Here is a 13,048-nt window from a genome sequence, read left to right as displayed (position 1 = left end):
TTTCAGTTGGTGGATAATGAATCTATAATATATGAAAGTTTAATTGTAATCATTACATTATGGTAAATAATGAAATTTAACACTATATGCTAATTTTTTGAGAAGGACCTGTATATGCACTTGTGCACTATTAGTATTTTTTCACATTTAGTTGTATGTATTTATTATTTATTTTTTGTATATTTTATTATACTTGGGATGTAGCACTTCCTTTTTTGTAGTTATATAGATTTATATGTTATGTACTTGTAATTTGTATTTATTTTTCATTTTTTGTATTATTAAACATGTCACTATATTGATTGTCTACACAATCAACACTATGGACATATTATAATTAGTGTTGGTAGGATAGCCATAGGGATGTTATATATAGTCAGTTATAGATATCCTCACATGTGATGTTGTCTTAAATGGGCCTAATTCTATTTTGATTCTATTTAAACAATTTATCATCTCTGCTGGGATATACATCCCGGTTAGGTTAAATGTATTTGCAGGCTTGTGCGCGACCTGCGCATGCGCTCTTGTTCGGTGTGAGTGTCGGCGCTCTATATAGGTATCGCGTTGACATGGTTACGGGTCGTACCAAAGTTATAATGAAGGACAGCATCAAATCCGGGTGAAATATCCAAAAAGAAGTTCCTTTATTATGCCATATAAAGTGCGACGTTTCGACCAAATAGGTCTTTTTCAAGCATACAAAACATGAATAATGGTGGACTTGTATAGGAAATGGAATCCCAGCAACCAATCCCCACACAAGGCACGCCCATACATTAAACATAATATAAAATCACCACATAAATACATCTATACATAAGTCATATTATATACATAACACATATCATAACCTATACATATAATCCCTTAAAAAACCCTCAGACTTCTTATGCAGAATGAGACGGATCATATACACAATATTGTGCCCATGGCAACTATCGGCCAATCCCTGTGACCGTATTAACCCCTTCATGACCGTGGGATTTTTCGTTTTTCCATGTTCGTTTTTCACTCCCCTCCTTCCCAGAGACATAACTTTTTTATTTTTCCGTCAATTTGGCCATGTGAGGACTTATTTTTTGCAGGACGAGTTGTACTTTTGAACGACATCATTGGTTTTACCATGTCGTGTACTAGAAAACGGGAAAAAAATTCCAAGTGCGGTGAAATTGCAAAAAAAGTGCAATCCCACACTTGTTTTTTGCTTGGCTTTTTTGCTAGGTTCACTAAATGCTAAAACTGACCTGCCATTATGATTCTCCAGGTCATTACGATTTCATAGACACCTAACATGCCTAGGTTATTTTTTACCTAAGTGGTGAAAAAAAATTCCAAACTTTGCTAAAAAAAAAAAAAAATTGCGCCATTTTCCTATACTCGTAGCGTCTCCATTTTTCATGATCTGGGGTCGGTTGAGGGCTTATTTTTTGCGTGCCGAGCTGCGTTTTTAATGATTCCAATTTGGTGCAGATACGTGCTTTTGATCGCCCGTTATTGCATTTTAATGCAATGTCGCGGCGACCAAAAAAACGTAATTCTGGCGTTTCGATTTTTTTTCTCATTACGCCGTTTAGCGATCAGGTTAATGCTTTTTTTATTGATATATCGGGCGATTCTGAATGTGGCGATACCAAATATGTGTAGATTTGATTTTTTTTTATTGATTTATTTTGATTGGGGCGAAAGGGGGGTGATTTCAACTTTTATATTTTTTTTATTTTTTTCACATTTTTTTAACTTTTTTTTTTTTTTTACTTTTGCCATGCTTCAATAGCCTCCATGGGAGGCTAGAAGCAGGCACAACTCGATCACCTCTGCTACATAGCAGCGATCTGCTGATCGCTGCTATGTAGCAGAAATGGAGGTGTGCTGTTAGCGCCGACCACAGGGTGGCGCTCACAGCCACCGGTGATCAGTAACCATAGAGGTCTCTAGGACCTCTATGGTTACCATCCTGACGCATCGCCGACCCCCGATCATGTGACGGGGGTCGGCGATGACGTAATTTCCGGCCGCCCAGCCGGATACGGTAGTTAAATGCCGCTGTCTGCGTTTGACAGCGGCATTTAACTAGTTAATAGCGGCGGGTGAATCGCGATTTCACCCGCCGCTATTGCGGGCACATGTCAGCTGTTCAAAACAGCTGACATGTCCCGGCTTTGATGCGTGCTCACCGCGGAGCCCTGCATCAAAGCAGGGGAGCTGACATCGGACGTACTATACCGTCCGATGTCAGTAAGGGGTTAAGCAACATATCGGTATCCAGCAAATGAGGTTTCACATATCATCTCAAAACCCCACATGTTCGACTCACACCAATAGACATCGTATATATATTCTCCAATCAAAATACCTTAATCATGGAATCACATGTACTTTTGTGTGCCAATCACACAAAACATCCCATGCTGTGTTTGTAAACAATCCGCAAGACCAATAGATGAGCAGCTAAGCAGCCACGCCAAAGGGCGCACATGTTCAACCTCCAATAAAAATGTAGAATACTCACTGTCTCTTTTGGTGTTAGTTATCTGATTGTGAAGAGGATCATAGTAAATTGTTTACAGAGGAATTGTTTTGGTGGTATGTTACACTAACAAAAGTCTGTTTTCTTGACCAACCAGAAATCAACACTTTAAATTTGAAAACCAACAAACAGATAACATTCTATTATTCTTCATTTGCTAAAAATAGTTTTCTGGTTAATTAAGATACAATGCTGTATGTTGCTGGGTCGTGTCACAATGGGCCAGTCAAATAATGGCACAGATCCTCCATACATTATGGTTGCACATATCCCTAGTCTTTATAACGATATTGCACTCATTCCTTGACAGCATGGCCATTAGAAGCTGCTATTGATCTTTGGAGCAGGTAAGTTTTCCCTGAGTGGTACATATTGGGCCGACTGAAAACGGAGTTTAGCCTAGGACAGCTTGCACTACTAATTAACAGCTGTTACAATAACAAACTAGGGTAGTCACTATAGGAGAAAAACACAAGAATTAAACTGTATTTTTCACATACTATCTATTCATGACACTGGAGTGGCTTATAATTATAAACTTACGAAGCATATAGTTTGAGGTCTGGGACCTGCCAATATGTGGCAGGTTTTCTGACTGTTTCGGATAACACGATACATGGTTTTAGTTTTTTGTCTAGTTTTGCTTAAATATAGGTCAATATTAAATAGTCTCCTGATGAGTCGCCTTTGGTGAGGACGCTGAAACCCATAGAAATGAGAGGCTTTGAGAGTGAGTGTGTATACGTCGTCTCACTCTATATAATGAAATGTGGGGTACATGTTTTTTCTTTTAGTCACATACTGACTAACCTTCAGGGGGTAAATTATGGGTATAGTTTTACATTTGGAATTAATAAAGTGTAGTTTTATCCTTTTGTCAGCAAACATGAGGAATGAAAAGAGACAACCCATTTAAGAAGATTCAATTTTGGTTAAAACTATTCCAACATTATGAACATAAAAAAGGCTTCTCCCCTATGTGATGTCTCTGATGTTTATTAACAGTTGATTTCCAAGTAAAATATTTCCCACATTAGGAAAATGAAAAAGGCTTCTCTGTGTGACTGCTCTGATGCCTAACAAGAAGCGCTTTCATGTTCCATATCTCACATTCTGAACAGGAAAAAGGCTTCTCCCCTGTGTGAGTTCTATGGTGCCTAACCAAATCTGATTTCAGGTTAAAACATTTCCCACATTCTGAACAGGAAAAATACTTTCCTCTTTGTGAGTTCTCAGGTGACTAACAAGATGCCATTTCTGGTTAAAACATTTCCCACATTCTGAACAGGAAAAAGGCTTCTCCCCTGTGTGAGTTCTGTGGTGCCTAACCAAATCTGATTTCAGGTTAAAACATTTCCCACATTCTGAACAGGAAAGGGGTTTCTCCCATGTGTGAGTTCTATGGTGCCTAACCAAATGTGATTTCAGGTTAAAACATTTCCCACATTCTGAACAGGAAAAAGGCTTCTCCCCTGTGTGAGTTCTATTGTGCCTAACCAAATCTGATTTCTGGTTAAAACATTTCCCACATTCTGAACAGAAAAAAGGCTTCTCCCCTGTGTGAGTTCTATGGTGAGTAACAAGCAGTGATTTACGTGCAAAACATTTCTCACATTCTGAACAGGAAAAAGGCTTCTCCCCTGTGTGAGTTCTATGGTGAGTAACAAGCAGTGATTTACGTGCAAAACATTTCTCACATTCTGAACAGAAAAAAGGCTTCTCCCCTGTGTGAGTTCTATGGTGAGTAACAAGCAGTGATTTACGTGTAAAACATTTTCCACATTCTGAACAGGTAAAAGGTTTCCTCCCTGTGTTGATTCTTTGATGGCTATCAAGATTTATTTTCCATTTAAAACAGTTCCCACTTTCTGAACAGGAAAAAGGCTTCTCCCCTGTGTGAGTTCTATGGTGCCTAACCAAATCTGATTTCAGGTTAAAACATTTCCCACATTCTGAACAGGAAAAATACTTTCCTCTTTGTGAGTTCTATGGTGCCTAACCAAATGTGATTTCAGGTTAAAACATTTCCCACATTCTGAACAGGAAAAAGGCTTCTCCCCTGTGTGAGTTCTATTGTGCCTAACCAAATCTGATTTCAGGTTAAAACATTTCCCACATTCTGAACAGAAAAAAGGCTTCTCCCCTGTGTGAGTTCTATGGTGAGTAACAAGCAGTGATTTACGTGCAAAACATTTCTCACATTCTGAACAGGAAAAAGGCTTCTCCCCTGTGTGAGTTCTGTGGTGAGTAACAAGCAGTGATTTACGTGCAAAACATTTCTCACATTCTGAACAGAAAAAAGGCTTCTCCCCTGTGTGAGTTCTATGGTGAGTAACAAGCAGTGATTTACGTGTAAAACATTTTCCACATTCTGAACAGGTAAAAGGTTTCCTCCCTGTGTTGATTCTTTGATGGCTATCAAGATTTATTTTCCATTTAAAACAGTTCCCACTTTCTGAAATGGAAAAAGGCTTCTCCCCTGTGTGAGTTCTATGGGGATTAACCAAATCTGATTTCCAGTTAAAACATTTCCCACATTCTGAATACGAAAATGACTTATTTGCTTTAGGAGCAGTTTGTCTTTTAATGCCTCGTTTTTTACTTTGATGTTCCTTAGTAGTTAGTAATGAATCAGAAGATGGAACCTGTTTCATAGGACCAGATGACAGATCTTTGCTGTGAAAGAATGATGATATATCTGGAGTAATGGCATTCCCTTCAGTTGTATCTTGTAGGATCTCAAGATCATCAGATTTAAAAACTGAAGATGTCAACTGTCCGTCTGATCTCCTGGTACAGTCATCTACTAAGATAAAAAATACCTTTTTTTTTTAATAAAATATCCTTGAGTTTTATATTTTTGAACATTTCAACTTAAACCATCCATAAAAATGGCAAGCCGTGTAAAAACTTTAATTATTTACCAAATAGTGACTGTTCACAGTCTAAGGCCGGGATCACACATAGGCGAGATACATCCGAGTCTCGCAGGTGAAAACCCAGCTCTGGCGCCGCCACTCTGGAGCGGAGCGTGCAGCCGCAGAGCAACACATGGAGCTGCACGCTCCGCTCTGGAGTGCCGGTGCCAGAGCTGGGTTTTCACCTGTGAGACTCGGACGTATCTCGTGTATGTGTGATCCCGGCCTAATAGAAAACCTTGTTGGATGAACCAGTAGTGTGTGGTGTTCAACTGTTTGTTCATTCTGCCTCCCAAATATTGAATAAAATGAATCAATCAATGTTATGTAGGCAAAAATAATACCAATTCTCATCCCACAAAAAAACAAGTCCCCTGTCAGGTCCATCATCGATCAATGGATAAACAGAGGTTAGAATATAGCACTCCCAATAATTAAAACTTAACTTTTAATCGCTAAGATAAAATGGACAAACTAACATGACAAAATTAACACATGTGAATAAGGTGCTCATACAAACCAGTGCTCAAGATAAAAATTGGTTTGGTCTCACCCGTGGGAATGACAAACGTCCACAGCAGGTTCCTCCTGTTGCCTTCTCTAGATAGGAGGAGAGGAAAGAGGGAGGGGGTATAGGGCTTTACTAAACTCCCTGCGATGCCCCTTGTATTGCTCCTGTCCTAACAAGGACAGGGCCCAAGTACACCCTGCTAGGGACAACAACCATCCACTACATATAATATATAAGTCTCCCTAAGTGTTTCCTCCCCAGTCACAGGAATTCATCAGGGGAGTTGATTTAAAGCCAATGGGACATAAAGTATGCAAAAAATTAAAGTGTCCGTCATCTAGGTAACCCAGCAGTGCCAGGGTACCTATCAATGGGTGTGACAATTTGTGTCACTCCCTATGGGTAGTCATGAATCCCCGTGACTGTGGAGGAAACGCGTAGGGAGAGCTATATATTAGATATAGTGGATGGTGATTGTCCCTAGCAGGGTATAATTGGGGCCTGTCCTTGTTAGGACAGGGGAAATACAAGGGGCACGACAGGGAGTTTAGTAAAGCCCTATACCCCCTCCCTCTCTTTCCTCCCCTCCTATTTAGAGAAGGCAACAGGAGGAATCTGCTGTGGACATTTGTCTGTTCCCACTGGTGAGATCAAACCTATTTTCATCTTGAGCACTGGTTTGCACGAGCACCTTATTCACATGGCTTAATTGTGTCATGTTAGTTTGTCCATTTTAGCTTAGTGATTAAAAGTTACGTTTTAATTATTGGGAGACTCTCCTTGCTATATTCTACTGATATGTCTGAGGGTATTGTATAGGTGTGACCCATCTCACACTTTTGTTAGCTTTGAAAAACAGGTTCACACACTATTAGTGGCTCAAAGGCTGTTGAAAAGCAACAGAGTTTCTATAAACCAATCCAGCAAAATCCGCTCTCACTTCTGAGTCTTGCAGTGTGCTCAAACAACATTTAGGATCCCTGTATTTACCAATATTATAGTGAGAAGAATTCACTTACTCTGCGGTGTGTGTCTCCTGGAGCACAATCTGGGCACTATGTGCTGGGTAATAAAATGGCAAATGTGTCATTTTGACATCCAGAAAGTGGATGTGGATTCAAAATATTCACTCCTCCTACGCACGTGGTCAAAATTGTTGGTACCCCTCATTTAATGACAGAAAACCCCACAATGGTCACAAAAATAACTTGAATCTGACGAAAGTAATAAATCAAAAATCTATGAAAATGAACAAATAAAAGTCAGACATTGCTTTTCAACCATGCTTCCACAGAATTTAAAAAAAATAAATAAAACTCAGGAAATAGGCCTGGACAGAAATGGTGATACTCTTAACTTAACCGCTTCATGACTGCTAACGGTAAATAAACGTCAGAGCTGCACAAAGCCCTGCTAGCGCCGAGGTTTATCTACCGTTTGTCTACGGTCGGCGGTTTTGTGCTCATCAGGACCCCCACGTACCTTATAACGAGAGGATTCTGGCGCACAACACTTACTGTGACCCCCGACCTCATTGAGACTTGATTGGTTCAGGTCGTGATGACGTCAGCGTCACACCAGCCAATGAGACAAATCACTAAGAAAGTGTGTTGTAGCAATTAACTTTCCTGGGCGATCTGCCTCATAAAAACGCTGTTACTCCTCAGATCTCCTGTCAGTGAGAGATTAGAGGAGAAACAGTGTTAAGGTACCGTCACATTAAGCGACGCTGCAGCGATCTAGACAACGATCCCGATTGCTGCAGCGTCGCTGTTTGGTCGCTGGAGAGCTGTCACACAGAAAGCTCTCCAGCGACCAACGATCCCGAAGTCCCCGGGTAACCAGGGTAAACATCGGGTTACTAAGCGCAGGGCCGCGCTTAGTAACCCGATGTTTACCCTGGTTACCATTGTAAAAGTAAAAAAAAAAAACAGTACATACTTACATTCCTGTCGCGTCCCCCGGCCTCAGCTTCCCTGCTCTGTGTAAGCGCGCTTGCCGGAAAGCAGAGCGGTGACGTCACCGCTGTGCTTTGCTTTACGGCCGGCCGGCGCTGACACTGGGGGACGCAGGGAAGCTGAAGCTGAGGAACGTGACAGGAATGTAAGTATGTACTGTTTTATTTTTTACTTTTACATTGGTAACCAAGGTCAACATCGGGTTACTAAGAGCGGCCCTGCGCTTAGTAACCCGATGTTTACCCTGGCTACCAGTGAAGACATCGCTGAATCGGCGTCACACACGCCGATTCAGCGATGTCAGCGGGAGATCCAGCGACGAAATAAGGTGCTGGACTTTCCCCAGCGATCAACGATCTCCCAGCAGGGGCCTGATCGTTGGTCGCTGTCACACATAATGATTTCGTTAACGATATCGTTGCTACGTCACAAAAAGCAACGATATCGTTAACGATATCGTTATGTGTGACGGTACCTTTACAAGTGCTGCTGGCAACAGCTGTGTCAGTCAGCGATCGTGTTCTAAAGTAAAAAAAACAAACAGGGGTTTGAGGGGTTCAAGAGAGGCCTGGATGTCTTCCTGGAGCAGAACAATATTGTATCATACAATTATTAGGTTCTGTAGAAGGACGTAGATCTGGGTATTTATTATGATGGAATATAGGCTGAACTGGATGGACAAATGTCTTTTTTCCGCCTTACTAACTATGTTACTATGTTACTATGTTAGATAAGGCAGGTTAGGGTTAGTGCTATAGTTAGGGCTAGTGTTGGGGCTACAGTTAGGGTTTATTCTAAAGTTAGGGTTAGGCTAAAGAATTAAGCTTTTCTCAATTGTCTCCCCAATAATTTGGTCACGTCAGTGTTTTCTATTTCCGAAAAAAAACAAAAAACAAATAAATTGGCCCATTAGTATTATAGTGCAGAGGAGGCTTATGCACTTTTATGTTCTGACAGTGAAGAAAGCGCAGTGCCGGATGGGGATGTGGATTTCGAGGGCTTTAGGAGCAGCGACAGTGATAGCTCAGAAATGAGCAGTGATTCTGGTCCATCCTCACACACAAGGACCAGTACAACAAGAAGGACAAACAGCGCTTCTGGAGAAATGTCTGCAACTCAGGGAACAATGCCCAGTACTAGCGATGTCCCTAGTGCTCGTGAGTTGGCGCACACCAATGTCCAAGGGGCTTTGTCTCTAGATGTAGCATTTCCCAGATGGGAGGATTCGGATTCGGCTACTACATTCATCCCTAATTTTATTGCCATTCCTGGTATAAATGTAGAGGTGGAAAATTTTGGACCAATCAATTTTTTTTAATTTGTTTGACAGATAGCTTGCTAGAGCATATTATCCTACAAAAAATGTATTTGTGTCCCAATTCATCAGCCAGAATCCATGGCAATTATGGTAATACGGCCGGACTACACAACCTACAAAGCAGCCACAGCCGGTGACTGAGAAGAATCTGTGACCTCTCTGCATTTAGTGGTTACTACTCACCTGGGTAGTCATATGTAGGAATCTCCTCTTTACACCACTCATCCCCCCTCACATATGTCTCTGTAGTATTAATATGGGTCAGATCTTCACCCTGAAACAAATATTATAAAAGTCACCGACAGATGGAGAAGTCCCATCTATGATCAGCTCTAATCCTGCCATCTCCACCGTTCTCATTACACAAGTATAAAACATATAATACTGGTGGATAAAACAAGACTGAGCACAAGACCTTCACCGGCATCTACACATCATAGGGAAGATCTCCTGACACCTTCTCTCCATCTACCTGATGATCCTGAGGAGCATTGGGATCTTCTTGGTTACAGTCCTGTGGAAGAAGAGGACGGGGACATCTCTCTGGTGTTGTTCTCTTACTGGATAGATCTGGAGGAAACACATACAGGCACTGAATTCATTCTTTACAAACAGATAATTGTAGGCCGTGTGTATTTAGTCCTGTCTATTACCTGGAGATGTGAGGGGCTGGGGAACCTCCATTATGACGTTCTTGTACAGATCTCTGTGTCCTTCTAAATACTCCCACTCCTCCATGGAGAAATAGACAGCAACATCCTGACACCTTATAGGAACCTGACACATACAATGATACCGTCATCCCCCCCGATCCCTTTATAGTGTTACTGTATAATGTCCCAGCATTCCCAACAGTGTCACCTCTCCAGTCAGCAGCTCAATCATCTTGTAGATGAGTTCTAGGATCTTCTGGTCATTGATGTCCTCATGGATCAGCGGGTGAGGTGCAGGCCCCGTGATTGGGCTCAGGGGTCTTCCCCATCCCTCAGACACAGGGTCCTGACAGCGATCACTAGAGGTCTTCTTCACCACTGTGTAATCCTGGTAATGGAGAGACACATTAATAAATCTCACTACAGACATTTCCAGAGTCCTCACCTCTCCAGTTCTGTCCATCTGTTATTCCCATAATGTTGCGTCATCAGAATCTCTCACCTCTCCAGTAAGCCGGAAGAGGATCTCTAGGGTGAGGTGTAATATCCTCTCCACCATCTTGTCTCTGTCCATATCCATCTGTGATGGGTAAATCAGGAAAATTTTCTTTTGTAGAAGATCTTCACTGAGAGGATCCGATATTGTAGAGACCTGAATGAGAAGATGAGCCGATGTAACATCATAAGAATCCTGTGTAATAATACAATTACTGGAGATAATAAGGGAAACATATGAGGAGATTTATTATTTTACAGTATTTAGTTTCCTTCTTTACATCTACTAATAAATCCTATATATTTAGGCCACAGACAACAAGCAGTTTCCTCCTCGAAGTCGGCAACTGAATACGTTTCTCATAGACTCATCTTCCATAACGCTAATTCTCGTCTCATTTACCGACCCTGGAATCGGCATTAGCAATACTGCAGGAGATATTCATTACACGCGACATGAGAAATAACTACTTCATGATGAGGATGACATCTTCATCTTCTACTACGGCTCTAGAGACATATTAGGCCAGAGTCGGTCACTGACTCCATCACCACCGGCCTCTATATGAAGGTTTTCCGTCTTCCCCGCACTGTAATCTTCTATCACGTTAGATCCCAGGTCTGATTCACACACAGAAGTTTGAGGCTTTTAGAAAAGATTTTTTGTTTCCACAATCAACGCGGACAGAAATGATCTGATCCCAAAGTCTCCATGTACAGTGATTTATGGGGTTTATTTCTGGCCTTAGACTTTCCTATATTACAAGAAAAACACCAGAAAAAAACAGATATTGAAATGTTTCTAAAGAAAATTGGTTCCAACAATTCTTGTAAAAAGAAAAAAAAACATGGAAAAAGCAGAAGACACATTTTATAATTTTTAACATGTTAAACATTTATTAAAAAGAAATTAATCTTTTTGTGCCCCAGTACATAGATGTGCACCACAGGGACGGCACAGATGAGGCTTCAACAAAAACCCTGGCAGTTTAACCACTTGCTGCTGTGAAAAGCAAACATGGCCTCTAAGAAGGTGACAGAGTTTGGCTGAATGCCCCCCGCCCCCAAGTACTCGATAGTATGGGGCGGCCTAGTTATTACAATACTTACATGCCTAATAATGGGGTCTGGGCTGCAATGTATGAAGGTCTATTAGGCCAGAGGCAGCGTCCAATAAGTTACCTTTTACCGCCCCCATACACATTAGACTAAAGTTCCATGAAAGCACTGGTTTCGGGGGTTTGGGCGACTATATAATGTATTTGGGGGCCTCCCGACAGATGATGTCAGGGCAGAGAAGGATCTGACATTCCGAATTTCAGAGGATAATCCGTTTGTTCTTCCTGTAGATAATCCTCCGCTAGAGGAGTCTGGAGGCGACTCTCTCATACAGACCCCAGGAAAGCTGGAATATTTGTGTGTATAGGGGAGTCGGGAGAGATGGCCGTCTGCCAAATGACCGTTCAGCCAACTCTTATCTCATGTGTATGGCATACCTCTCAACTTTTGAAGAAAGGAAAGAGGGACAAAGTTTGCAGCACGCGCAGGGGTAAATTTTAGGCCACGCCTCTAACCACACCCATTTCACTAGTCACACCCCTATCCACGCCCCAACACACCCATTTATCACTGCTGATCACACTGTTTCATAAACAATAATTATAAATAAAAAAAATATGGCCACACAGTGCTCCATACTGTATAATGGCCACACAGGGTGCCATACTGTATAATGGCTACACATAGTGCTTCAAACTGTATAATGAACCGACATGATGCTGGTAACAGTATAATGGCCCCACATGATGCTCCATACTGTATAATGGCCCCATATAGTGCTCTATACTGTATAATGGCCCCACATAGTGCTCCATACTGTACAATGGCCACACAGTGATCCATACTGTATAATAGCCACACATGATGCTCCATACTGTATAATGGCCACACATGATGCTCCATACTGTATAATGGCCACACATGATGCTCCATACTGTATAATGGCCACACATGATGCTCCATACTGTATAATGGCCACACACGATGCTCCATACTGTATAATGGCCACACATGATGCTGTGTATATTATAATGGCCACACATGATGCTCCATACTGTATAATGGCCCCACATGATACTCCATACTGTATAGTGGCCCCACATGATGCTGGGTACAGTATAATGGCCCCACATGATACTGCATACAGTATGATGGCCACACATGGTTACCTCACCCTCATAATTGCCTTCTCCATCACTACACACACCCTTACCCACACACACAAACACACTCAACTTTCAACGCGCTCCCGGTAGCTTCCACTCCCGCTGCGCTGAATGATATCATCCAGCCACGCCGCACCACTGACTGCTCACGTCGCTGCAGCTCCGATACGCCACTGATAAAGACCTCTCTGTGTCTCCTGTGCCAGTCAGTGTCAGAGCGAGGAGCAATATCTGCTCCGACACGACACAGCTAGCGCCCGCTGCGTACACCTCGCACACATGCAGCTCTGCTTCGTACACACACGACTCCGCTCCGTACACCTCTCACACGCGGCTCCACTCCGTACACCTCACACACACGCGGCTCCGCTCTGTACACCTCGTTCACACGTGGCTCCGCTCCATACACCTCGTTCACACATGGCTTCGCTCCGTACACC

General features: G+C 42.1%; 1 protein-coding gene across 1 annotated transcript; it reads right to left on the bottom strand.

Moving 5' to 3' along the window:
- Nucleotides 1-630: 630 nt before the first annotated feature.
- LOC138663048 (oocyte zinc finger protein XlCOF22-like) lies at nucleotides 631-10,270 on the bottom strand. Its single transcript, XM_069749107.1, has 6 exons — nucleotides 10,097-10,270; nucleotides 9,889-10,012; nucleotides 9,708-9,805; nucleotides 9,419-9,509; nucleotides 4,536-5,336; nucleotides 631-4,200 (listed from the first exon to the last, which is right to left on the bottom strand). The coding sequence occupies exons 1-6, from the start codon at nucleotides 10,118-10,120 to the stop codon at nucleotides 3,704-3,706; spliced, it is 1,635 nt and encodes a 544-aa protein (XP_069605208.1). The 5' UTR covers nucleotides 10,121-10,270; the 3' UTR covers nucleotides 631-3,703.
- Nucleotides 10,271-13,048: the final 2,778 nt, after the last annotated feature.

Source organism: Ranitomeya imitator, chromosome 2, assembly GCF_032444005.1.
Source record: "Ranitomeya imitator isolate aRanImi1 chromosome 2, aRanImi1.pri, whole genome shotgun sequence".
NCBI lineage: Eukaryota > Metazoa > Chordata > Amphibia > Anura > Dendrobatidae > Ranitomeya > Ranitomeya imitator.
Note: the sequence above shows the minus strand (reverse complement) of the source record. Positions and strands in the feature narration are given on the sequence as shown.

Bases quoted from the DNA above. Each gene is read 5' to 3' on its own strand.
- LOC138663048 (XM_069749107.1), bottom strand. From the start codon at position 10,120: ATGATTGAGCTGCTGACTGGAGAG. The intron at 9,806-9,888 runs GTAATAGACAGG...TGTTTCCTCCAG, and splicing joins CCAGCCCCTCACATCTCCAG to ATCTATCCAGTAAGAGAACA. The intron at 5,337-9,418 runs GTGAGTAGTAAC...TTTTTATCTTAG, and splicing joins TCCTACATATGACTACCCAG to TAGATGACTGTACCAGGAGA.